The 27,949-nt window shown below is 37.6% G+C and overlaps 2 protein-coding genes across 4 annotated transcripts in view; one reads left to right on the top strand and one right to left on the bottom strand.

The window, feature by feature from the left end:
* Positions 1–9,984, bottom strand: part of MRPL47 (mitochondrial ribosomal protein L47) — a 30,983-nt gene extending 20,999 nt beyond the window's left edge. Inside the window, exons 1-3 of one of the 3 annotated variants that reach the window (XM_077770573.1) lie at positions 9,767–9,984; positions 6,344–6,495; positions 5,717–5,777 (exon numbers count right to left, since the gene is read on the bottom strand). In XM_077770573.1, the coding sequence (XP_077626699.1) occupies positions 5,717–5,777; positions 6,344–6,495; positions 9,767–9,864 (311 nt within the window). In that variant the 5' untranslated portion in view covers positions 9,865–9,984. Of the gene's footprint in view, positions 1–5,716; positions 5,778–6,343; positions 6,496–9,484; positions 9,725–9,766 lie in introns of those variants that run through there. The other 2 variants (XM_077770575.1, XM_077770574.1) reach the window with 2 other exon arrangements.
* A 52-nt stretch (positions 9,985–10,036) lies between these two features.
* Positions 10,037–25,646, top strand: NDUFB5 (NADH:ubiquinone oxidoreductase subunit B5). Its single transcript, XM_077770577.1, has 6 exons — positions 10,037–10,185; positions 16,511–16,599; positions 17,636–17,702; positions 19,025–19,086; positions 20,195–20,301; positions 25,430–25,646. The coding sequence occupies exons 1-6, from the start codon at positions 10,062–10,064 to the stop codon at positions 25,548–25,550; spliced, it is 570 nt and encodes a 189-aa protein (XP_077626703.1). The 5' UTR covers positions 10,037–10,061; the 3' UTR covers positions 25,551–25,646.
* Positions 25,647–27,949: the final 2,303 nt, after the last annotated feature.

The raw sequence follows: 27,949 nt of genomic DNA, 5'->3' as shown, positions 1-27,949 counted from the left end.
ACAGCAATCAAACAACAAAAAGAAATAAAAAGCATCCAAATTGGTAAGGAAAAAATAAAACTTTCACTATTTGCAGATGACACGATAGTATATATAGAAAATGCTGAAGAGTCTACCAAAAAACTAGTAGAACTGACAAATGAATTCAGTAAGGTCCCAGGATACAAAATCAATCCACAGAAATCTGTTGCATTTTTATACACTAAAAATGAAGCAACAGAAAGAGAAGTTAAGAAAACAATCCCATTTATAACTGCATCAAAAACAGTAAGGTACCTAGGAATAAACTTAAACAAGGTGAAAGATCTGTACTCTGAAAACCTAAAACATTGATGAAAGAAACTGAAGATGATGCAAACAAGATATTCCATGCTCATGGACTGGAGAACAAATATTATTCAAATGGCCATACTACCCGAAGCAATCTATAGATTTAACGCAATCCCTATCAAAATACCACCAGCATTTTTCACAGAACCAGAATAAACAATCCTAAAATTCATATGGAACCACATAAGACCCTGAATACCCAAAGCAATCTTGAAAAAGAAGAACAAAACTGGAGGTATCACAATCCCAGATTTCAAGTTATATTACAAACCTGTAGTAATCAAAAGAGTTGGTACTGGCACAAAAACAGACACAAAGATCAATGAAACAGAATAGAGAGCTCAAAAATAAAACCACCATTATGTGGTCAATTAATCTTTGATAAAGGAGGCAAGACTATGCAATGGGAAAGACAGTATCTTCGACCTTCAACAAATGGTGTTAGGAAGACTGGACAGCTACATGCAAAAGAATGAAACTGGATTGCTTTCTTACACTATACATAAAAATAAATTCAAAGTGGATTAAACCTACATATGAGACCTGAAACCATAAAAATCCTAGAAGAGGGAATAGGCAGCAATTTCTTTGATATCACCTGTAACAATATTTTTCTAGATAGATCTCTCGAGTTAAAGGAAACAAAAACGAAAATAAACTATTGGGACTACTAAAAAATAAAAATCTGCACAGCAAAGGAAACAATCAAGAAAACAAAGACAACATAGTGAATAGAAGATATTTGTAAATAACATATCTGATAAGGCATTAGTATCCAAAATATATAAAAAACATATAACTCAACACCAAAAAACCCCACAAATAACCCAATTAAAAAATAAACAGAAGACATTAGCAGACACTTCCCAAAGAACACACACAGATGGCCAAGAGAAACAGGAAAAAATGCTCAACATTACTCATCATCAGGGGAATGCAAATCAAAATCACAATGTTGCACATGAATTTAGCCTCAGCCCTTCCATCTTGACCCAGAGCTTGCCTTCTAGGCCTGCACTCAGAAGGCTGCATGACTATCCTTAGGTGCAAGAAAAAAAAAAAAGGATGACGAAGACGACGAAAAGGGTTAATGTTCCCTATTCGTGGTTATTTATGACACAATCTGCATACTCTGTCCTTGAGATAATGGCTATTCCCGTGAAACTCCCCAAAACCCTAAACCGTGTCTTGAAAATAACAAACGATGTTCTACATACCAGGATAAGGGCTGCTCTCTTTATCAGTTTGTAGCTTTTTTTTTTTTTTTTAAACAATAACTGGTCAATTCTACTTATGTACTGCCCACTTGCCTGCTTGCTCATTATTAAAAGCCCTAAGTCCTTGGACTCGGGGCCGCACATTTAGAGTTCTGTGTTAACTCTGTGCGGTCCCGGCCAGTAATAGACTCCCTTAATTCGGCTTCAGTGGTCTCGGTTGGTATCTGTGTCTCTTGGTATAACAACAATGAGTTATCATTTCATACCTGTCAGAATGGCTAAAATAAAAAACACAAGAAACAAATATTGGCAAGGATGTGGAGTGGAGAAAAAGGAACTCTCATGTGCTGTAGGTGAGGATGTAAACTGATGCGGCCACAGTAGAAAACAGCATGGAGGTTCCTCAAAAAATTAAAAATAGAATTACCAAACGATCCAGTAATTCTACTACTAGGTATTTACCCAAAGAATACTAAAACACTGGGGTACCTGGGCAGCTCAGCTGGTCATGGTCAGGTCATGACCAGCTCAGGTCATGATCTCACGGTTCGTGAGTTTGAGCCCCACATCGGGCTCTGTGCTGACTGCTTGGAGCCTGGAGCCTGCTTTGGATTCTGTGTGTCACTCTCTCTCTGCCCCTCCCCCACTCACACTCTATCTTTTTCTGTCTCTCAAAAATGAATAAACATTAAAAAATTTTTTTAAATACTAAAACACTAATTTGAAAAGATATATGCATCTCTATGTTTATTGCAGCATTATTTATAATAGCCAAAGTATTGAAGCAATCCAAGTATCCATCAATAGAAGAATGGATAAAGAAGACGTGGTATGTATTGTACAATAGAATATTACTCAGACATAAAGAATAAAATCTTGACATTTGCAACAACATGGATGGATCTAGAGGGTATAATGCTAAATGAAATAAGTCAGAGAAAGACAAATACTGTATGATTTCACTGATATGTGGAATTTAAAAAGAAAATAAAGTATAACAGACAAACAAAATAACAGAGTCTTAGAGAACAAACTGATGTTTACCAGCAGGTAGGGAGGCAGTGAGATGGGTAAAACAGGTGAAGAAGATTAAGAGTACACTTACGGTGAAGAGCACTGAATAATGTATAGAATTGGTTCAATCACTACGTTGTATAAATATAACACTAAGTTAATTATACTGGAAATTTAAAAAAGAAAATGATGCATCCAATAAGGAGATGATCTCCAACAGTTGGGACCTAAAGAAAATATAAACTTTATTTTTTCAATAATTTTTTTAATGTTTTTTATTTATTTCTGAGAGAGAGGGGCAGCATGAGCAGAGGAGGGTCAGAGAGACAGGGAGACACAGAATCTGAAACAGGCTCCAGGCTCTGAGCTAGCTGTCGGCACAGAGCCCAACACAGGCCTCAAACCCACGAACCATGAGATCATGACCTGAGCCGAAGTCGGCCGCCCAACCAACTGAGACACCTAGGCGCCCGAGAAAATATAAACTTTAGATGGAAGTGCTTAAGAATTCTCCCTCCTAACTTTCCTGTTACTCAAATGTGATCTGAAGTGGTTTCTAACTGTTAGGCATTTTCCCTCCAAGGTAGGACATGACAACCAGGAAAGGTTCTTCCTGATACTAAAGGACAAAACCACTAAATATAGAAAAACAGACTCTTCATCAGCACTGCTTTCAAGAAAAGATCTTGATCAAAAGGGGGAAATGTGAGGGGCGCCTGGGTGACTCAGTCAGTGAAATGTCCGACTTTAGCTTGGGTCATGATCTCAGTTTATGAATTTGAGCCTGGTGTCAGGCTCTGTGCTGACAGCTTGGAGCCTGCTTTGGATTGTGTTTCCCTCTCTATCCTTCCCCTGCTCACGTTCTGTCTCTCTCTCTCTCAAAAATAAACATTAAAAAAAACAATTAAAGAAATAAACAGGGGGGGATGTGAAAGTTAATAAAGGGAAACCTTACTAAAGTGGACCGGAGATGCTAGAAGAGGAGGCTAGAAGGGGACCCGTACCATTCCCTATGAATTACAGGAAAAACTGTCAATTACAGATTCCTAACAGAAGACTCCTCAATAAGAAAGAATCCTCAATTACAGGCCCCAAAGGGAAAGATAAACAGGGCCATCTCCTACAAGAAATTGACTACCTCTGTAACTCAGCCAATAAGAAACTATCATCACTCTCAACTTACTTTTGTACAACAGACTTTCATTCAAAACAACTCCTCCCAACTTCCTCTTCCTTCTCCATAAAGTAGTATTCCTTTGTTGAATTTGTCTGTGGTTTTGCCCTAGCTTGTTGTCCTTAATTACAAGTGTCTAATTCCCAAATAAACCCATTTTTTACTGTAAAATGTTTTATTTTTAATTTATTTATTTAAGTTTATTTATTTTGAGAGATAGAGACAGTGTAAGTAGGGGAGGGACAGAGAGAGAGAGAGAGAGAGAAAATCCAAGCAGGCTCCACACCATCAGTACACAGCCCAATGTGGGGCTCGAACTCACAAAACTGCGAGATCATGAGCTGAGCTGAAACCAAGAGTTAGATGCTTAACCAACTAAGCCTCTCACGCACCCCTATTTTTATTTTTTTAAAAAAGGTTTATTTTGAAAGAGAAAGTATGAGTGTGTATGCATATGTTGAGGAGGGGCAGAGAGAGAGGGAGAGGGAATCCCAAGCAGGCTCCACACTGTCACCAGCAGAGCCCTATGCAGGGCTCAATCTCACAAACCTCACCAAATGAACCTTATGAACTGTGAGATCATGACCTGAACCAAAGTTAAGAGTTAGACGCTTACCTGACTAAGCCACCCAAACACAAACTGTTTTCATTGTTAAGGTTAATAGCAAATTGGGTGAAGGGGGTGAAAAAGTACAAATTTCCAGTTATAATGTAGCAGGATTCTTGCACAGAGATTTGTGACACCAAGGCTTTTCTTTCCAGGAAGCAGCTTTATTCATACTGGCACTGCTCAATTGGGTTCTACCCAAAAAACTGAGTCCCGAATGCCACATGGCATTGTTTTTTACACATTTTCTATTTCTTTGTCTCCCATGTATGGTAACACACAAACATGCAGTCTGATTAAGTGGTTTCATTACAAGGTCATGAGGGATGTTGTCCCACATGTGTATAGCCAGGCTGCCTTAAGATTTTTTTTTTCTCTCCTTAGGGAAGGGACCCTACCACAATAAAATACGTCATGGCAATGTAATGTACAGCATGGTGACTGTAGTTAATAATATTGTACTGTATATTTGCAAACACGTAAGAAAGCAGATCTTGAAAGTTCTCACCACAAGGAAAAAAATTTTTTTCTATGTATGGTGACATATTTGAACTGGACTTATTAAGGTGATCATTTTATAATGCATACAAATATCGAATCATTACAGCATATCCCTGAAACTAATATAGTGTTAAGTCAATTACTCCTCAATAAAAATACAGATACAAGTAAATAAGTCAATCAATCACCCATTAAAAATGCACACTGACTTAAATCCTCAACCCTCTCTAATTCATCAGGAAAATCTGCTAGAAAAATCTAGCTAAATTCCCAACTAAATCCACCCTCCAACATACTTCCCCAGGGCAAATAAGCTGAAGATTCCAGACCACGGATAAGGTAATAAAAAGGAGGAAGGCTTAAATGTGACATACTTTTCCTATTTCATTTTATTAATTTACTGAAACTGTTAGTATAAAAATGCTTGTATGGGGATGTCTGGGTGGCTCAGTTGGTCAAGCTTTCAACTCTTGATTTCCACTCAGGTCATGATCTCACGGTGAGTTTAAGCTCCTCAACAGGCTCAGTGCTGACTGTACAGAGCCTGCTTGAGATTCTCTCTCTGCCCCTACCCCACTTACACGTTCTCTCTCAAAATAAATAAACTTAAGGAAAAAGATGCTAGTATGATGGGTAGCAATTAAAATAAAATTTCTAAATCCTCAACTATTTGAGAACACTAATACATTTGTCTTAATGTAATTTAACCTCTGTCATATTTATAAAATCTTTACTGGTTTTACATATCATCCACAGTTCGAAGACAAATCACTTTACTCAATTTCTAACATCAAATAGATGTAAAGTTTAGACCTCATTGTTACACTTTAACTGCTTCAAACACCTACATATTAATGTATTCAGTGTACTTACCAAAGTTTATGTAAATCTTCATTACTTTTATTCCTTAACTGCTGACAAGTCCATGAAGCTCCTATTAAAATTATGAAATTACACATACACAAAAATTTATGAAATTCTCAACAGGAAATAATTTTCTAGTTACATGCCCTGTGGCAAATTATTTAACCTCTTTAAACTTGTTTCCTTATCTGTAAAATATAATAGTTTTATCATATCATAGTGTAACACACAATTAGGACTAAATTGGCATTAAATAAGGTAACACATGAAAATATTAGTAATGTGGTGATAGCACTCAAAAAATGTTAGTACTAACACAGAATTTATTTCCACAGTTTAATGCCAAAATATTTCATATAATTATGAGTTAATATGTATTTATCTCTAAAAACTGAAATCTAAAACAAACCTCTGACCTCACTTCAGTTAACACTTTCAATCTACTCCTCTTCTAAACCTTTTGCCAACCTGCCAATCAACAATTAACTGTACTATGACATTATCCTTTTAATTTTTTCTGACATTCCCAAAAGAAATAAAAAAAAGAAACACCTAAATGATTCTGAAAGTGGATAAATAATCCCAAAGTAATGGAAGGTTTAATAAATATATTTAATATCAACTCAAATATCTTACCAGATTTCACTTTTTCTTCCCCCCAATTCTTTGGGTCATCAAAAAATTCTTCCAGTCCTTTCCTTGACAATGTGGTATGAAGTAGTCTACACTGATGAGAAGATGTGACATTTGGCATATTCTTAAGCAAAGGACTAAGAGAAAACCTGCAACTGAACATATATAAACAAGAGATTAGAGTTTTGCAACATTTGGGTTTTATAAGCAATAATTGCAATCATTTCTTCCTCTACAACGTTAAAAAAAATTATTCAGGGTTTCTGCACAAGAAACAAACTTATAAAATGCTTTAGGGGGCGCCTGGGTGGCTCAGTCTGTTGGACGACCAAATTCGGCTCAGTCCGTGATCTCACAGTTTGTGAATTCAAGACCCGTGTTGGGCTCTGTGCTGATAGCTCCAGAGCCTGAAGGCTGCTTGGGATTCTGGGTCTCCTTCTCTCTCTGCCCCTCCCCCACTTGTGCTCTGTCTCTCAAAAATAAATAAATGTAAAAAAAATTTTTTTTACAGAAAAAGAAGTAAAATGCTTTAGAAATAGTTTTCAACATTGCATTATAGATGCTGCTAGCCTTTAATTACAGAGGTTAAATGTATCCACATAATTCTGGAGATAATATGTTGATATAATTATACTTTAAGGTATCACTTTTAGGCTTTTCATACACAGCTAGTAGTTATATGAGCAGATAAAAACATTCTGAGTGTTAATTTTGCAACGTCACAAACCTCAATCCTTCCCCCTTCAACCCAAAATTCACCTAGAAACTTCAACTAAATATATGACAGATTAGAATAAAAATGTCTATTAAAGCATTATATATGATATCCAAAAGTTGGTAATAATGTAAACATACAACCAGAAAATGGTTAAAAAATTACTGTGCATTTGTATAATTATGCAGTAATTTAACAATCATGTTTTTAAAGAGTATTTAATAACGAGGTGAAATCATTTAAAACGCAAAAGCAAAGTGTATCACAAGTGTATTCCTACCAAAAAAGTTTAACTTGAATCTAACTAATAGTTAGACACAATCTAACAAATCTAAATGGAAGGATAATCTGAAAAGGCTGATCTGCTCAAAAATGTTCTGGATTAAAGATGACTAAGAAGACATGACGACAGGAATGAATGATCATTGAATGGACTATGGGTAAAAAATTAAGAAAAAATTTGGATTGTATGCTACACAGAAGGACAGTAACAGTAGTGTATTAAATATTCCAGTGGGATCACTACAGTATTGCAGTTAAAAAGACAGAGTTCTTGTTCTTAGGAGATATACACTGAAGTGTCACAATGCCTCAAATAGCTCAGAAAAAAATATAAAAGCACGGATATAAAGAGATATAAAAATGTGACATAATGCTATGGATTACTTAAGATAGATGAAGAGTGGTTATTCTTTGTAGTACTCTCATAACCTTTCTGTTGACTTGAGATTTTTAAATATAAAAGTTTTTTATGTTTAAAATATAAAATTTTGGGCAGAAAGATATAAAAATATAAACTTTTTATATTTCAAATATAAAATTTGATGGGGAAACAGCGTAGAGCACAAAAATGCATACATGCAAATACGATTCTGGCTTTATTTTTAAATTACATGTGGGGGTGCCTGAGTGGTTCAGTTAAGTGTCTGACTCTTGATTTCAGCGCAGGTCATGATATCATGGTTCCTAAGTTCAGGCCCTGAGTAAAGCTCTGCTCTGACAGCTCAGAGCCTGTTTGGGATTCTCTCTCTTCTCTGTCTCCCACTCCCCATCCTCCTGCACCGCTGCTCTTTCCCTCTCTCTCAAAAATAAATAATCTTAAAAGAATTACATGTATGTGCATATATAAAGTTAAAAGGAATGGAAGGAAATCTTTGCATGGCGAAAATTATAGTTATTTTCTTCAAAACACTTTGCCTTATGTTCTGCAAATGAACCAATATTCATTTTGATAATAAAAATCTAAAATTTTTTTAACGTTTATTTCTGAGAGAGACAGAGCGTGAGGGGGTGTGGGGCTGAAAGAGAGGGAGACACTGAATGTGAAGCAGGATCTAGGCTCTGAGTTGCCAGCAGAGCCCAATGCGGGCTCGAACCCACAAACCATAGGATCACAACCTGAGCTGAAGTCAGACGCTTAACCAACTGAGCCACCCAGGTGCCCCTCTAAAATTTATTTTTATGAAAAAAATGGGGCGCCTGGGTGGCTCAGTCGGTTAAGCGAACGACTTCGGCTCAGGTCATGATCTTGCGTTTGGTGGGTTCCAGCCCCACATCGGGCTCTGTGCTGACAGCTCGGAGCCCGGAGCCTACTTGGGGTTCTGTGTCTCCCTATCTCTCTGACCCTCCCCTGCTCACGCCCTGTCTCTCTGTCTCTCAAAAATAAATAAATAAACGTTAAAAAATTTTAAAAAGAAAAAAGAAAAAGAAAAAAATGACAGTGAAGACACAATTGATCCAAGTTTGTCACCTTTATGAAGTTACAACCTGTGAGCCTCTGCAAAATGAAAAAACATACTGGGTGCCTGGGTGGCTTAGTCGGTTAAGCGTCCGACTTTCGCTTAGGTCATGATCTCGCGGTTTGCGGGTTCGAGCCCCGCGTCGGGCTCTGTGCTGACTGCCAGCTCACACCCCAGAGCCTGTTTCAGTCTGTGACTCCCTCTCTCTCTGACCCTCCTCTGTTTACACTGTCTCTCTCTCTCCTAGAAATAAATTTTTTTAAAAAAATGAAAAAACATACTGCTTATCTCTAAAGTGTAAATAATATTACAGTACATAATAAACAGATGTTCAACAATGGTCTGTGCTGGATTCAAGGACACACACATTACTTCCTTTAAAAAATATCCGACATGCCCAATTATTTAAAAAAATTCAACTCACTACAGACAAAATTCAATAGAAGGGAGGAAAGCATATATCATAAACTCTAGGAATAATAAACACCACATGGAGGACGTTCCTTTCTCACATCAGCAGAGCTGCTTTACGGTCTTTTGACCACTTTCACTTATTCACTCAACATTTACGGGACAATTTTCCGACAGATGCTGGAGATACAAAGGCGCCTTCGTTTTTATCCATCCAAACCTGACAAAATCTTCAGTTCCATAACCAAAACCTCTTCAGTGCAGTTTTTCCCAACTCACCCAATCAAAGTAAATGCTTCTGTACCTGTAGGTTTAATTCAACAAATACCGGTTATCTACCGACCCCATGGAGTGTCTAGTCCACAGTAAGTGACCAGAGAATGTTTGAGAAAAGACCGGAAACGTCGGAGGCGGGCGACTTCTCTAAGGGCATGTCCTTCTCACGCAGGTGTGTTCGGACTTGGCCATCCGCGCGGCGTCTCGGCTGTTTTCCAGCAGCTCAGCAACCACACAAGACCCAAAGTCGGAGAGGAGAACAAACCTACTCCTCACATCACTTACCCTGTGCTAGCTGGGGCCTGAAGACATATTAGCGACTTAGAAGCCTTCAGGGCGGTTAAGACTTTCCGGCAAACACCGCCCAAACTGGCCGCCGCCATATCTCCACAGAAAGCAAGCTACCGCGGTTTCTCCAACAGTGACGTTACTTCCTGTGTCTCGGCCCGACGGGATGGAGAAAACAGAAATAGGCTTTGCCCTCACTCAAGATGGCCGCTTTCCGGCTTCGCTCTCGTTGGTAAATTGGCTCTTTCGGCTCCCGTTACCCTCCCCAGTTTCTCAATTGCCCATAGTAGCCATGGCGGCCATGAGTTTATTGCAGCGGGCCTCGGTCACTGCAGTGGCGGCTCTCTCTGGCCGCCGGCTTGGCGCTCGACTTGGATTCGGGGGCTTCCTCACCCGTGGCTTTCCGAAGACTGTCGGTGGGTGCTAGCTTTGGGAAAAGCGCGCTCAGGAGATGTGGGATGAGAGATGGAGAACTCCTCCCGGGTGACCTTGGTGGGGATCTGGAAGGAACTGGGAGACCTTGCGGGCTTGGGGTTTGAGAGGAGAGACGGAGCTGGGGCTTTGTGAAGAGATCGAGGGTTTTCCTGAAATAATTAGATCGATCGTATTTAAATCATTAATTAGCATTTGTGAAACACTTTGCTACTCAACTATCACAGTTGGTGCTAATTTGCGTCTCAAGTTGAGGTTAAAAAGGCACAGAGCTGAGACCTAGGTCTCTCCGGCACCGGATTCTTTCTGTACATTCCTCCCGCCCTAGGTTCTAATCCCACAAGGTTGTAAGTCATGTTGCCCTGGAGCTCACTGATGCTAAGTAGGGAGGTGGAGAGGCTCAGGGCTAACTCTTCCAGTAGGCACAATGCCTACACGATGCTTTTAGGGTCCATGAAAATGTTTTATCTTTCTTTTAAAATCAGGAGGGGAAAAAAAAAAACCAACCACTCTGTAATGTTAATGAATATGTGGTAATGAATCCAGCCTGAATTGTATTCGTTTTATGTCAACGCAGTCATAAAACAGTAACTTTTAATATCTTCTTAGAGTGGAAGGGGCCCATGAAGGAAAAGTCCGTAAATCCAGGAAAGTCATAATGCAGTCATGGGAGGGTTGTTTGAAGCTTCTTGGAAACTGTTGACCTCTAGGAGAATGAATAATTAAAATAGCAAAGCCTCAGATGCATTGTATTCAATATTATTCTTTCAAAAACTCTGCAAAGTAAGTACAATGTTATTACCCCCGTTTTACTAGTGAAGGAACCGTGATTCCATTATTACAAAAGTAATGCACTACAGCACCAAATGTAGTAATATTTATTGAACACGTATATGCCATCTTAAAGATCTTAAAGATATTAATTCATTTAATCCTCTTGATCAAAAATATACTATAAGCTCTCTGCCCTCTGCAATACAAGTATGTAGAGAGGAAGTGTACTCGAAAGCCAAAAAGATCATCAGCCTCAGAGTATCTTTCTCTATGTACTCCTTTTTTTCTTCTCCCAATTTAATTTGAATTATGTCACTTCACATAGAGACTTGTTGCAAAAATGATGGAAAGAACTCGTGGAATTCACAGATTTCCATCAGGAAGTTGAACCTGTTAAAAAAAACTACACGTGCTAACATTCCTTGATAAAAATCCCTTTGTAAGCCATTTCTGATTACATATATTCTCCTCTTTAAATACTCCTTGGTGACGGTATTTACTCATGTCTTGCTGGAGATAAACTCAGGTAAAAATACCACTCCCAGATCCTCTTTATACATTATTCCCCCTTTCTTGGAGTTCTGGAAGGATAAATACGAATAATCTACACCCTTTGCACTGGGACCAGGAAAGGATCTAATAGCTATATTAGAGTCTGTGTTTCAGCCTTATACCTGCTTTCAAAGGTATTTTGCAGGTGGTTTCATCTGTTACTGTGGAATGAAAGGTTTTAGTCTGTTATATTATTGCTTATGCCTGCCCTATGAGACTGTAAGACCCAGGAGTAGAGAAACTTGTTCTTTTTTTCTCTGGAGCTAGATTGCCTACGTTCAAATCTTGGCTCCATAGTTTAGTAGCTGTGACCTTGGGTCATCATATCTTGGAAGCTAAGTGAAAAGTACTTAATTGCTTGGAACCTGTGTTTATTTTTTAAAAAGGAGATGTTTATTACAAGTGTGCTTATATTTTGTTGACAGGAAAATAAATCTAATCTCTTTACTATTGACAAGTATTTATAACCCTGAAATATATTTCTGCATAAGTTTGCATCTTTCTAGAATGTCATTTTGAAAGGTACTTGTCTCTTACCGTAAGAACTGTTAAAAAAAAAAAGAGGATGGTAATTTTAATCTACCTCATAAGGTAGTTGTGAAGAGCGAGTGGGAAAATCTACAGCACCTAGATTTAGGAGCACTGGCCTTCTAACAAGCCCTGGGGTCACCCCTTCCTTAAACATCTAGTACTGTGATGTAATGGTCATTTATGGTCCTTGAAAACTTTCTCAGGAAATAAGCAGATACAAGTGTTCTATTTAAATTATTTATTAAGTGTCTAATATCAAGGTATTACAGAAATAGCTTAAGTTCTTCCTACAGCTGCAGGAGCTTTAATTTGAAGACTGATGTGTGCACATTATGGTTTTAAAAAACTGAGAAGAAAATTTCAATTATTATGTAAACAAAGTAGTATGGACTTAATTCAGATGTAGAAAATGGGGCGTTTTAATTGGACTCTGGATAGTTGTAACAGGTGCAATTGGCAGAAAAGTAGCGGATATATTTTCTGATATATCTGAATATGTGGGTCTTGTGATAAGTGGATGTTGAGAGAAAAAGCTTAAGAAAGGAAAGAGTGGAGAGTGGAGATTGGAAGGACTGAATACAAAACCAAAGTACCTTAACTACTTTGTAGGCTGCACAGAGTGTTTTAGCAGGAGACCAAATCAGTAGTGTATTTTGGAAAGAAGCTTCTGAATACTGGATGACTTATAAGGGGGTATTAGTTACCGAAGCCAGTGAGGTAAAGAGGGCAGGAAAGAAAAGTTGAAACTTAGAATCAAGAGGCCTTGACAATTGATGAGTGAGGGGTAGGTTCAAGGAAGATGAGTGAGATTTTTAGCCTGGGTAATTGAGTTGGTTGGAGTCATTAGCTGGGGATAGTCTGAGATGAAGGAAAGAAAATGGCTAGTTTTGATTGTTGTCTTAGAGACACAAAACCTACATTATCGTGTTTGATCTTCACAAATATCACAGTTGTCAAAAACCGTGTAAGCCGTATTCACCCTAATATTTTTAGATTGTAAGCAGATGGCCTGACTGCATCAACAACAAATCATGAAGGCTCAGAATGTTTGAGAAGAGTTTCATGCTATGAAATAACACTTTAGAACAGTTAATAATAATAACAGTAATAAATAATAATAGGTACTTAGCACATTTAACGACATGAATAACTTGTTTAACAATAAGGGTAATTATATGTAAAGAAAACAAGTTCACTTTACTAACTGTATTAACATTGCTAGAATGCAGCCAGACCAAGCATTCTTCCATAGTTTTTGTTTGTTTGTTTGTTACAGTTTCCATATCTGTTAATAGTGTAATTCATAATCAGTTGTCCTTAAAACCAGTAGAGTTTAATCCATGTCTTTCTTTCTGGGTGGTGTGTGTGTGTGTGTGTGTGTGTGTGCGCGCGCGAGCGTGCCTATCTGCCTGCCCAGTTGGAAGGGAAAGTTGGGAGTACACTATCTCTTCTGAGTAGATTTACTTTCAGAGAGTAAGGAAGCATCCCAAATAACATTTAATTTACTTAAGAAATGTAAATTCCACCATATTTATTGAGCATCTACAATGTGGCAGATACTTAAAGGTACTGGAGATATAGCACTGAATAATGCAGTCCTTGACCTCATGGACTTCAACAAAATAGCCAGGCTTAGTGTGTATTGTTCTAAAAGAACTAACCAAATGATATGAAGGAGGTAAGTGGGAGGCCAGCTTTAGATAGGGTAGTCAGAGGAGACCTCTTTGAGGAGGTTACATTTGATCTTGTAACCTGAAGGTCCTGAAGGATGGAAGTGTGGAGGTAACCATTCAAAGAGCCTGAGGAAAAGCTTTAAGGCAAAGAGTATAAAACTTGAAACCCAGAAAGAGTTCTTGGAGTTGGAAGGAAATCATCGAGACGGATAAGTTGGAAAGGTTGCCTTTTTGTTCTCAGACAGGCCATGTGTTCAGATTCTTTGAGGAAAAGGATCGTAGACATCCTCTAGGCCAACCCCCAGAATACCCTTGTTACATCCCACTGTTGATACTTGAATAACTCCAGAAAGGGGACTGGAGAGGCAGTCTAATTTTATTTTGAACCACTAAAATTGTTAGAAACTTCTTCCTTGTATTAAGCTGAAAATTACTTTCACACATTGATCCTGCTTCTTCCCTTCAGGTCAACACAGACTACTGTGACCCTTTGTTATGGGATAGCCCTCCAACTATTTAAGGACACTTCTCTGCTTTCTACCCAGATTTCTTTTTTGTAGGCCAATAGTTGCATTTCTTTAGGCTTCAGTATATCAGTTTCCAGGTTGTTTGCCATCCTGGTTGCTTAAGTTGGGATATGCTCCAGATCGTTCCTCTAAAACAGTGTACTCTGGGATGGACACATTTCTGCAGGTCTAACTAGGAGATGGAGGTGGGTGTTCCTCCTGTTTTGACCCTATACTTCTGGTACATAAGATTAGGATTAAATTGTCTTTGACTTTCTTGGTAACCATATCACACCAATGACTCTTCTTAAGTCTGTGAGCAACTTTTGGGAGGTCCAATCAGGACTTTCCACTTACTATATTTAATCCTTTTAGATTCAGTCTTTTGTAAATGTGTATGAAGACTTTTGGGGATCCCATTTCATCGTCAGTGTAGTAGCCATTCTTGTAGCAGTAGCTTTGTGTCATCAGGAATGCCATTTTCACCTCATCCAAGGCCATTTGTAGGAATCTTGACCTCTCAGGGCTTTGGATGGAGCCTTTTGGCATGCTGTTGGATTAAGTAATCAGCACTTTTTGGGTATAATCAGTCAATCAGTTACCCATTACAAATTCATCCAATTTGTTACTTCTCTCACCTTTTAATTCACCTTTCTCATATCCCCCACCCCCACCATCCGGTCTGAGTAGGAATCTTACTTCTGGGCCTGTTTTTTTCTGACAAAGAAACATCCTGTTTCTTTTCATTGTTGGGAAGGATAGCCTAGCATAGGGCCAACACTTAGTAGGCACTTAAATATTTATTGAATTAATGAGTGGTTTGGACTGTTAACCAGCTCTTTTTTTCCCACCTAGTCCACAAAGAATTCCAATGTATCGTTCAAATGATTATCTGAAATATATAATCACTTTGTCACATTCTCTTGTTATTTCAGAAACTTTATTGGTGTGAATTGTACACAGTAAATTCATGCCAGCTTCGAATTCTCTTGTGAACTAACCTCCTAAATTCATCGCAAGCTGCTATTAGGCGATGACAAAATTAAGAATATAGTTCCTGCCTTCAAGACATTTATATTTCAGTGGAAGTGGTGAAAGCAAGTAGACATGTCACTAGAATATATAGCTGTTCAGAAGTAGGAAAGATCTCATGTGGTTGGTAAGAATGTTGGTTTTTGGAGGATAAAATGTCATCTGGGACTAATGTAATCAAGAGAGAGAGGGGCATTCCAGATATTTAAGCTTGAACAAAGGATACAAATCTTTATGACCTCTATTATAACTAAAATTACTTTAATGGGAAATTAGTTTTGTATTCTGCAGTGACTCCCATGGGAAATTTCTTTGAATATAGTTACATACCGCAGAAACCATAACCTCAATTTCCCAGTAACAGTGAGATCCTTTCCTCCGTCCAGCACTGAGGACTTAGAGTGTCTGCAGTGATGCTTCCAGGCGTCCAAGAAAGGGAAATCCTGTAGAAAGGCTTGATTACATAACATCCAAGGGAGAATTTGAAAAGGAGAGTATTTATAACCAGAAATGGCTTACAGGGGTGCCTGGGTGACTCATTTGGCTGAATGTCCAACTCTTGATTTCAGCTCAGATCATGATCCCAGGGTTGTGGGATCGAGCACTGCATTGGGCTCCACACTGAGCGTGGAGCCTGCTTAAGATTCTCTCTTTTTTTCCCCTCTCTCTTTCTCTCTCTCTTCTCTCTCTCTCTCTCTCAAATAAAAATTAAAAAAAAAAAAAAGAAATGGCTTACAGAGCATTTTATCAAGATATATTAGAGTGCTTACTTTTGAACACCTTCAAGTTCCTACTGGAAACATGTAGAATAAATATCTTTCCATCTGTTTTGCTGCAAGTCCCTGATGTATATTTCCTCATCGTATGAAGTGACACAATTTAAATTAAGTTTATTTATTTTGTAGTGTTAACAAATATTTATTGCAGAGATAAAGATAATTAGCCTACCAAGAGTATCTAACTTCCCTGCCTGCTCTGGAAATAGCAGACAATTCAGACAGTTATTTAGATATCTCTTTAAGGTTGAATAAAAATGAAGAGAGCTAGAGTTTACAATAGTACATCAGTCTTTGTTTAAAGATACTCTATCTGCCTTGCCTTTAGTACTCAAGTATGTTTTATCTTAATTCATATTAAATATTTATGAATGTACATTTTCTTATAACCTGATTTCATCTCAGAATATAACAGTATACCCTTATGAGCCTTGTATATATAACATGGTAATTTAATATTGCCAGCTCCTGTGCGACACAGTGGAGATCATGGGAAAAGACTATTTATCATCAAACCTTCTGGATTCTATGACAGGCGTTTTTTGAGTTTAATGGTGAGTTACAAATGTTGCTGAACTAAACTCTTTACATACAAATAGGATTTTTTTGGCTTGTTTAGAAAATAGGCATCTTTCATTTTGTAAAAGGTGTTATTTTGTAAATTCACATTTCTTTTTTAAAAGACAATTGAGATTTTGTAGTAATGTCTGATTTGTTACTGCATTTCTTTTTAAATTAGTGAGCCTTTCATTTTTCATAAAAAGGGATTCATATTTATTGGAGGTAAAAAATGAGCCATTCCTTTATTCAAAGGTTGTGGGGTTTTCAAATATAATCTGTATTTACTGTGCACGCACATGTGTGCGCACACACCCACACACATTCACTAACGTCTATAAATTGTAAAACTTTGAAAATGGATTCATTTGGGGATAATTATTTGTATTACTAAAATAGTCTTTAAATTCCCAAGGAACTCATTGAAAGACTTTTTTAAACTACATTATTTTGGGATACAATTTTTTATTCCTGTATTGTTCAGGAACATCGATTTCAGAAGATGAAGTGGGGGACTGGCTATATATATTTGTATCTCAAGTCTCTCTAAGGAAAAGTAGAGGCTTGGAAGATGGAAGATTGTCTGGACGCTGCCCTCTAGACCCCTTGCCCGCCCATTGTGCTTAATGCCCTTCCCCCTCCTTGTTGAGCTTTCATTTTCTTGTCATGATCAACTCCAACTCTGTACAGTGGCTGACAACACCCAATGCTTTTGCACTTTCCATCTTAATACAAAAGTTTTCAACTTCTATTACATTGCCTTAACCAAAAATGAAAAATCACTTAAACATATATTGCATTACCTTTATACAATTAATCCTTACTTTTTCTTTCATTTTTGGTGACAAAAATAGGCATCTAAAAGAGCAAAAGAAAGTCTCAGAAATAAATAATTTGGTACCACATCTCTAATACGGCAAATTTATTTTACAGGCAATGTAAGGAAATCAAAAAGTGTAGACAGCTTCAGAGTGGAGAAAGAGAGTTAGGTAATGGTTATGTTATGTGAAAACTATTTTTTAATCTCAACAGAAATTCTACATTTTGTTGACTGGGATTCCAGTAGCAATTGGCATAACTCTGGTGAATATATTCATTGGTAAGTACCTCTCCAACCAAATTAGTAAATTTTCAAAACCCATGTGCATTAATAACAGAAGGAAATTATGGATGTTACAAGGGAAAGTTATTTAAATAATAAACAGAGGTATGGAATTTTATTTTACAATAACCAGATCTCCACCAGCAATAGTGTACAATATTTTGGGGGTTTTTTTTTAGTTTTTTTTTTCCCCTCCAGAACCTTGCAGGTCACCAACTGTAGAGGCCACAAAAGACTTCAGAAAGCCTTCTTTTCCACCTTGTTGTTTTTCCAAACCAGCTTTGACAAGTCTGAATAAAGAAAATAGAAAGAGATAGAGGTGGAAGAGAGGCTAAGGGATGGAAGAATTTTTTTATGCATGCATCTTGGAACATGTAAAATTATAATCTAAAAAAGAATGAAACTGTGAATGACAGTAAAAATTAGATTTTCATGGGAAATTCTGCCTAAACTACTAACATCTTGAATCCTAAAATGTTTTGTCTAGCAGTGGGTAGGGAAAACCAGAAGGAATAATGTTTCTTTCATTATATTTTGTTACATTGTATAAAAAAGTGAAACTCTCCTATAATGGCTTAGACAATAGACAATGCCTTACCAGTAGAAGACCTCTAAAAAATATCTAATGAATGAAATGATTTTCAGCCACGTTAAAGTGAATCTAAAATATAGGTGAGCCTTGAGCAATGTGGTGGTGTCAACCCCCTGCTCAGTAGAGATCCACATATAAGTTTTGACTCCCCAAAACTTAACTACTAATTGCCTATTGTTGACCAGAAGCCTTATTGGTAACATAAACAGTTGGTTAACACATGCTTTGTATGTTTTTTGTATTTTACAGTATATTCTTGTGCTAAAGTAAGCTAGAGAAAAGACAGTGTTACTAAGAAAATGATAAGGAAGGGGTCACTGGGCGGCTCAGTCAGTTAAGCATTCTGACCCTTGATTTCAGCTCAGGTTATGATCTCATGGTTCATGTGTTTGAGCCCCACATCAGGCTCTGTGCTGAGAGTGCAGAGCCTGTTTGGGATTCTGTCTCTCTCTTTCTGCCACTCCCCTGCTTTCACTCCCTGTCTCTCTCTCAAATAAACTTAAAAAAAGAGAGAGAGAATACAGTACTGTACTGTAAAAAAACCCAAGTGTAAGTGGCCCCATGCCGTTCAAACCCATGTTGTTCAAGGGTCAACTGTATTTGATACCTTCATTGGTAAAAGATTTCTTTAAAACCACAAAAGGTTGGTTTCTTACTTAAATAGTGAAAGAATTAATATTATAAACTCCTGATACTAAAATTGGACATCACTATTTTCTCTTATTAGGTGAAGCTGAGTTAGCAGAAATTCCAGAAGGCTATATCCCAGAACACTGGGAGTACTTCAAGGTTGGTACAGGTCATGAAAGTTACTTTCTGTTAGTGTCTTGTCAGTGTACTGATCAGTGTCTTAATTTAGCAATTATGATATCTTATATTCAATTTTTGGTGTGAGGGAGATAATACATTTTGTGCTCACATTTTACAAACAACTTCTTTTGGTAATTTTCTGCATTTTATTACTTTACGCTTTACGGTTTTTTTAAAGAATGACTATGCAGTGCATTCTCATCCTAGCATATTAACAGCCAGAATTTATCTTAAGCTCAATGCCATAGGAAAGATTTTACCAATAGTCATGCTTGCTGTTCTTTATCGATCACCTACTGTGTAGCAGGCACTATGGCAGTGTTTTGCAAATACTATCATATTCCATATGAAATGTGCTATTATTATTCCCAATTCAGAGATGAGGAAACTGAGGCATTATAGAGGATAAGTAACCTGTCCAAAAGGTAGGCCTAGTATTCAACCTACGCAGGTTTGACCTGAGAGCCTGTGCTGTCATTTTAGCACACGGGCCCTGCTAGTAAAACAGCAGCCGAAAGCAGCATTGGGTTCAGCGCTGACGGTGCAGGGCCTGCGTGGGCATCTCTAAAGTTAATCCAGTTACCTGTCTTCATAAGTGTTGTAGTGAGAAGGCCTTGAGTAAAGGATATACTATCATGTTTTATTATCTGAACTATATTTCAGAAAAGAAATCTATCATTAATATAGCATTATTATATCTTAAGGTAAGCCATACCAATAGTTCATCTGTGCTGAGAGAAGGAGCTTCAGTTTTTGATCACCAAACTCTGGGTTTAGCTCCTAACCCTGCCACTTATGATACTCAGTGTACTACGGTGTGAAACACAGGTTTTGGAGTCAGACAGATCCGGTTTGCATCCAGAATCCAGCACTTAGTAACTGTATGACTTGACAAAGTTTGCTTATCTGTAAAATGAGGACAAAAATAATATCCACCTAATGGATTAAAGAGATTTAAAATACACATAAAATAGTTGGCATGTAGTTCATATTTTTGATTTGCCAGAGATGGCCATTTTAAAGAGTAGTGAACTGAAAGAACAAAGTAGTGTTCGGAAAATAATAATAAACACATTTTCTCTCGTAGCATCCTATCTCAAGATGGATTGCCCGAACTTTCTTTGATAGTCCTGAAAAGAATTATGAAAAAACAATGGCTATCCTTCAGATTGAAGCTGAAAAGGCTGATTTACGGTAAAAAAAAAAAAGGGGGGGGGACAGGGAAGGGGGTAGGAAAGAAACTCCTTTCTTATTATTGCAAGCCACAAGAAAAAAATTAAACTGTTTCAACACTATAGGATGCTCCATGTAAAAGAATGAAGATGGGGATGGAATTAGCCTGTTTAGAGTGGAATTTATGAATCAGAAACTGAGAGAAACTGAGAGACTATCAGTTGATAATATCTGTCAGAGTAAACAGAATTCTTTTCAAAATCTCACTCTTTTGGGGCACCTGGGTGGCTCAGTCGGTTAAGCATCTGACTTGGGCTCAGGTCATGATCTCGAGGTTCGTAGGTTTGAGCCCCACATTGGGCTCTGTGCTGACAGCTCGAGCTTGGAGCCTTCTTTGGATTCTGTGTGTCGCTCTCTCTCTACCCCTCCCCTGCTCACACTCTGTCTCTCTCTCTGTCTCCCTGTCTCTCTCAAAAATAAAATAAACATTAAAAAAAATTTTTTTAATTCTCTTTTAAATGCAAGAAAGCCCTCTACTCCCCTCCTCTCCCAATTCCCTTTCCTCTTCTACCTAGTCTCATCCTTAAAAGTGACTATTTAAATATTTCATATATATGTTCCTAGAAGAAAATTGATGCATTAAAAATGTATTATGTATATCATTTGAAAATATATTAACACAAGTAGAATCCTCTTATAAACACCGCTTTGCACCTTTCCTTCATTTCACCTAAATATATCTTGGTGATCTTTCTAAAATTTTTTTTTTCAGTGTTCCTATTTATTTCTTTTTTTTATTTCTTTTTTTTAATGTTTATTTCTTTTTTTTTTTTTTACAAATAGTTTATTGTCAAATTAGTTTCCACATAACACTCAGTGCTCATCCCCACAAGTGTCCTCCTCCATGCCCATCCCCCCTCCCCCCCACATCCATCAGTCCTCAGTTTTTGTCAGCATTCAAGAGTCTCTCATGGTTTGCCTCTCTCCCTTTCCCCCACCATTTCCGCCCTTCTTCTCCCCCTTGTTCCTCCGTCAAGTTCCTCCTAATCCTCCTATACGTGCAAACATACGATATTTGTCCTTCTCTGCCTGACTTATTTCGCTCAGCATAACACCCTCAAGGTCCATCCATGTTGCTACACATGGCCAGATTTCATTGTTTCTCATTGCCATGTAGTATTCCATGGTATAGATAAACCACATCTTCTTGATCCATTCATCTGTTGATGGACACTTAGGCTCTTTCCATGTTTTAGCTATTGTGGAGAGTGCTGCTATGAACTGTTCCTATCTATTTCTGAGAGAGAGAGAGAGAGACAGACAGAATGGGCAGGGGAGGGTCAGAGAGAGATGGAGATACAGAATCTGAAACAGGCTCCAGGCTCTGAGCTAACTGTCAGCACAGAGCCTGACACGGGGCTCGAACCCACGAACCGTGAGATCATGACCTGAGCCGAAGTCGGACGCTTAACTGACTGAGCCACCCAGGCGCCCCGGTGATCTATCTGTAATAGCATGCACCCCATTCGTTTCAGTGGCTGCATCATATGTTTTGCTGGATGGATGTACCTTAATTTTTTTAACCAATCCCTTGTTGTTGGTCCTTAGGTTCTTTCTAATTTTTTTTATCATATACATAGTGCTGTGGTAAATATCCTCATACACAGACTTCTGCATATTTATTTAGTATATCTGGAATATAAATGCCTAGCAGTGGCATTGATATACCAAATGATATGTTTTAGATTTTAGATAGATGTTGCCATACTCTTTCCCAAAAAGTTGTATCGGTTGTTTTTTCTGTCACCAATAGATGATAATTTCTGATTTACATACCATTTCCTGTAAATGGAATTTATCAAACCTAAACATTTTGCTGATAAGATAGTTGAAAAGTGTTATCTCATTATTTGAATTTTATGTTTTTTTGTAAGGTTGAGTATGTTTTCATAAATCTACTAGTTGTTTGTATTTGCTTTCCTGTAAATTGCCCGTTTTTCTAATTTATACATTTAACTAAAATATCTTTTTTTGTTGCAAGTATCCTCTTGCAAGGATTTTCTTGACTTGTCATTTGTCTTTTGATAGTGTAAATTTTTTGTAACAAAAGTGTGTTAATGTTTCAGGTTAACAAGAGTGTAGGAGTAGTAATATGTTTCTGAACACTTACTCTATATCAGTGATTTAGTTACTTTATCTATATTTACTCATTTAATTATTGTCAGGTTTGTCAGTCTTTTTCTTTAGCTTTTGGGATTTTGTGTCATGCGTAGATCTCTGATAGTTTATATTAAATAGGGAAATGTAGAAGTCTAAAATTATTATTTTGGGGGGCGCCTGGGTGGCTTAGTCGGTTGAGCGTCTGACTTTCGCTTAGGTCATGATCTCGCGGTTCGTGGGTTCGAGCCCCGCGTCGGGCTCTGTGCTGACTGCCAGCTCAGAGCCTGGAGCCTATTTCAAAGTCTGTGTCTCCCTCTGTCTCTGACCCTCCCCTGCTCACGCTGTCTCTCTCTCTCTCTCCTAGAAATAAATAAAAATATTAAAAATATATATATATTTAAAAAAATAAAAATAAAATTTTTTTTTTAAATGTTCACTCATGTTTCCTTTTGCTACTTTTAAATGTGATCCTGTCTGAGATTCATTTTAGTGTTTATAGTGAGGTTTACGTAAGTCATATGTACCCATTAGGTTCAGTGGAGTTTTGACCAAGGAAAATAGGTGTGTAACCATCACAGTCAAGGTCATTTCGATCACCTACTGAGTCTCTTTCCTATGCCTTGCAGTCATTCCCCATCCCCTACTCTTGGCCCCAGTCTACCACTGATCTGCCTTCTGGTTATTCTCTTTTAAACTCTGTAGTTTATAGAAATTGCTATGAAACAAAAAAAAAATTTAAATGATTAAAAGAACATATGATTGGCCTTTTTCCTAGATATGTAATCATACATGTATATACTTAGATATGTAATCATACACTTATATACTTACTGTATGGAATTGTCATTATGTATTTAAGAGCATGGAACAGCAATATGACTCATACTTAGGTAACATTGGACTTTTTTGAACTTCAGACATACACTTTGAGTTCCAGTTAAAAGATAGATCCTAGAATTCCTTAGACATATGAGATTTTAAGTAATTTCCAAACAAAGTAAAAAAAAACAACAAAAGCCTAACTTCTATCCCCAAAGGAAAGATGCTGTTGTGAGGATGGAACAGGAGTACCTATGTTTTTTAAAAAGTATATGTTTAGGTAGGGGCACCTGGTGGCTCAGTTGGTTAAGCATACAATTCTTGATTTTGGCTCAGGTCATGGTCTCATGGTTGATGGGTTTGAGCCCCACATCAGGCTCTGCACTGACAGTGTGGGGCCTACTTGGGATATTCTCTCTCTCTCTCTCTCTCTTCCTCCCCCCCTCCTTTCCCTCTCGGCCTCCCTTGCTTGTGCTCTCTCTCTCTCTCAAAAATAAATAAACATTGAAAAAAAATTGGGGGCACCTGAGTGGCTCAGTCGGTTGGGTGTCTGACTTCAGCTCAGGTCATGATCTCATGGTTTGTGGGTTCGAGCCCCGCGTCCGGCTCTGTGCTGACAGCTAGCTCAGAGCTTGAAGCCTATTTCAGATTCTGTGTCTCCCTCTGTCTCTGACCCTCCCTTGCTCACGCAGTCTCTCTCTCTCTCAGAACTAAATAAAAAACATGGAGCACCTGGGTGACTCAGTCAGTTAAGCGTCCGACTTCGGCTCAGGTCATGATCACACAGTTCGTGGGTTCAAGCCCCACGTCATGCTCTTGCTCTCAGCTATCTCAGAGCCTGGAGCCTGCTTCAGATTCTGTATCTCTCTCTCTCTCTCTGATCCTCCCCTGCTCACACTCTCTCTTTCTCTCTCTCAGAAATAAATAAAACATTAAAAAAATTTTTTAATTAAAAAAATAAAAACATTAAAAAATAAAAAAAATTTTAAGTATATGTTTAGGTGTTTAGAAAACTGAAATATAAAAGAAAGATACAAAATAGAAAGGGACTATCTCCCATAATTGTCTCCCCTTAGAGATAACTATTATTTTTGGCCCTCCACATTTTTTAATACTCTCTGCATGTGTATATATGCATGGTCACAAATGATTAGTTTCTGTTTTTTAGTGAAATGGGAAGATGGTATACATCTTTGCATTTTTAATCTAATCCTATATGTATCATCTCTATTTACTATATACAGATTTCTTCATTTTTTTAAACAGGTGCCTCGTAGTCTCTTGTAAGGGCAAAACCAGTCCATTTCATGAATATTTTAATAATTGCATTTTGGGTAATTACATTCTAAGAAGTAGAAAAGAATAAGGATGATATGACATATAATTCTTATAAAAAAAGAATATACTCTCTTACATACACAATCACAAAGGTATGTAATCAGTCATAGATAGGATTAGTGAGCTAGTTAAGATAATAAAGTGCATTATTTAACTGCGACAAATTTCCAGTCATATATAAAATTTAATATGTAGTCTATAAAAATGGAAAGGAAAGGTTTCATGGAGAGGGACTGTTTCAGAAAAATAGGGTCTCAAGAGGTTTTTTAAAAGGCAAGAAAATAGGAAATATATTACCACTATTCAAGTGAAAGTGGCCTGTCCAGATAAAGAGCCGGGCCAAGAAGAAAGAGTAGATTACCAATTCAAGTGATGTTTCAGTGATTAAAAACAGTATCTGTGGGATAATTACATAAGCAAGATAATGAATGTCAAAAATAAGCCCCAAATTTTGCTTATAGGTGCCTATCAGATGCATACACATCAATCTGTGGAGGTATATTAATACTTAAATACATACATACATTAATAATTAATTTCGAGAAAGAGAAAGAGTGTGTGTGTGAGCATGGAAGGAGCAGAGAAAGACAGAGAATTCGAAGCAGGCTCCTCATGGTGAGTTCAGAGACTTGATCCCATGACCCTGAGATCACGACTTTAGTCGAAATCAAAAATCTGATGCTCAACCGACTGAGCCACCTAGGCGCCCCTTACATAAAGTACTTTAGATAATATTTTACACAAAAGCAAAAGACTCTCTTTATGGAGATAATTCACTAATTTTGCAGTTGGAAATGATGGAATCACAATATTGCTGTTTTGTTTGTTACAGGTTAAAGGAGCTAGAAGTCCGAAGGTTAATGCGTGCAAGAGGTGATGGTCCCTGGTATCAGTATCCGACCATTGATAGGGCACTAATCGATCATTCTCCAAAAGCAACTCCTGACAACTAATCCTTTGTTTCTCTAAACACAAAGTATATTCTCTTTAGGCGAAAATTAATATAATCTGTATTTTTGTTCACATGATGAATAAAAGATCTTCCATTATTTTTTTTTTCCTCAGCATTGGTTCAGATTAGTATTTTGTGTTTGATTATAATTTTTTTTTTCAGTTTTACTGAGGTATAATTGACAACACTGTAAGGTATTTGAAGTGTATATTATGATTTGGTATACATTGTGAAAGGCAGATTAAGATTTGATTTGTGAGTTTTGGCTTCCTCCTTTAAGGTTTATCATATAATTAAAAAAAAATTGGACAAATAGAAATTCACAAACTCCTTAAGTGTAACTTTAAAAGTTTTATGTTTTATTTGTCTGATAATTGGAAATGAGAGAAGTCTAGTTATGTTAAATATCAGGAAATATAGGAGTTTACATACATATCTGTATTGTAGGTATCTAGATTATTCAGAAGCAATTTAGAATTTAACATTACATAAATATTGAACTAACTATATAACATGACACCTTAATAAATAATTTTTCAGTGAACAAATCTCAGTTTAATATTTTCATGTTTTTTGGCCATAAACTGTTTCTTGGTCATTAAAGTAGTTTTAATTGAAGTACAGTTGACACACAATGTTACCTTAGTTTCAGATTTAGTATAGTATATTGTGCTTTTTATTTTTATTTTATTTATGTTTATTTATTTTTGAGAGACAGAGAATGTGAGCAAGGGAAGGACAGAGAGATGGAGACACCAAGTCTGAAGCAGGCTCCAACTTGGGGACGCTCAGCACAGAGCCCGACTTGGGTCTCAAACTCAGTAGCTATAAGATCATGACCTGAGCTGAAGTTGGACACTTAACTGACGGGGCTACTCAGATGCCCCTATATTGTTCTTTTTAAATGAACAATGTGCATTAAATGCACACATGTGCATGTCTTTCTCTTAGATGCAATCTCTTAAGATTCCTAGAGTCCTTTTCTACACATTCAATGCATTCCCAATCAAAGTTGCACCAACATACTTCTCAAAACTAGAACAAACTATTCTAAAATTTGTATGGAACCACAAAAGACCCCGAATAGCCAAAGTAATATTGAAGAATAAAACCAAAACGGGAGGTATCACCATCCCAGACTTTAGCCTCTACTACAAAGCTGTCATCATCAAGACAGTATGGTATTGGCACAAAAACAGACACATAGATCAATGGAATAGAATTGAGAACTCAGAAATGGACCCAAAAATATACAGCCAACTAATCTTTGATAAAGCAGGAAAGAATATCCAATGGAAAAAAGACAGCCTTTTTAACAGATGGTGTTGGGAGAATTGGACAGCAACATGCAGAAGAATGAAACTAGATCATTTTCTCACACCATACACAAAAATAAACTCAAAATGGATAAAGGACCTGAACGTGAGACAGGAAACCATCAAAACCCTAGAGGAGAAAGCAGGAAACAACCTCCTTGACCTCCACCGCAGCAATTTCTTACTTGACACATCCCCAAAAGCAAAGGAATCAAGAGCAAAAATAAACTGTTGGGACCTCATCAAGATTAAAAGCTTCTGCACAGCAAAGGAAACAACCCAGAAAATTAATAGGCAACCAACGGAATGGGAAAAGATAGTTGCAAATGACATATCAGATAAAGGGTTAATATCCAGAATCTATAAGGAACTCACCAAACTCCATACCCGAAAAACAAACAACCCAGTGAAGAAATGGGCAGAAGATATGAACAGACACTTCTCCAAAGAGGACATCCAGATGGCCAACAGACACATGAAACGATGCTCAGCATCCCTCCTCATCAGGGAAATACAAATCAAAACCACACTGAGATACCACCTCACGCCAGTCAGAGTGGCTAAAATGAGCAAATCAGAGAACTCTAGATGCTGGCGAGGATGTGGAGAAACGGGCACCCTCCTACACTGTTGGTGGGAATGTAAACTGGTACAGCCCCTCTGGAAAACAGTGTGGAGGTTCCTCAGGAAACTAACAATAGAACTCCCCTATGACCCAGCAATAGCACTGCTAGGAATTTACCCAAGGGATACAGGTATATGTATCCTGTATCCTGTATGCTGATGCATAGGGGCACATGGACCCCAATGTTCATAGCAGCACTCTCAACAATAGCCAAAACATGGAAAGAGCCTAAGTGTCCATCAAGTGACCAATGGATCAAGAAGATGTGGTTTATCTATACAATGGAATACTACATGGCAATGAGAAAGAATGAAATCTGGCCATGTGTAGCAACATGGATGGAACTTGAGGATGTTACGCTGAGTGAAACAAATCAGGCAGGGAAGGACAGATACCATATGTTTGCACGTATAGGAGGATTAGGAGGAACTTAACGGAGGTCCATGGGGGAGAAGAAGG

This window comes from Crocuta crocuta, unplaced genomic scaffold (assembly GCF_008692635.1).
Source record: "Crocuta crocuta isolate KB4526 unplaced genomic scaffold, BGI_CrCroc_1.0 scaffold256, whole genome shotgun sequence".
In the NCBI taxonomy this organism is placed as follows: Eukaryota; Metazoa; Chordata; class Mammalia; order Carnivora; family Hyaenidae; genus Crocuta; species Crocuta crocuta.
Note: the sequence above shows the minus strand (reverse complement) of the source record. Positions and strands in the feature narration are given on the sequence as shown.

Coding starts and splice junctions, on each gene's coding strand:
- NDUFB5 (XM_077770577.1), top strand. CDS start 10,062: ATGGCGGCCATGAGTTTATTGCAGCGGGCCTCGGTCACTGCAGTGGCG. Junction 10,186..16,510: donor TGGCTTTCCGAAGACTGTCG/GTGGGTGCTAGC, acceptor TAATATTGCCAG/CTCCTGTGCGACACAGTGGA. Junction 19,087..20,194: donor AACACTGGGAGTACTTCAAG/GTTGGTACAGGT, acceptor TTTCTCTCGTAG/CATCCTATCTCAAGATGGAT.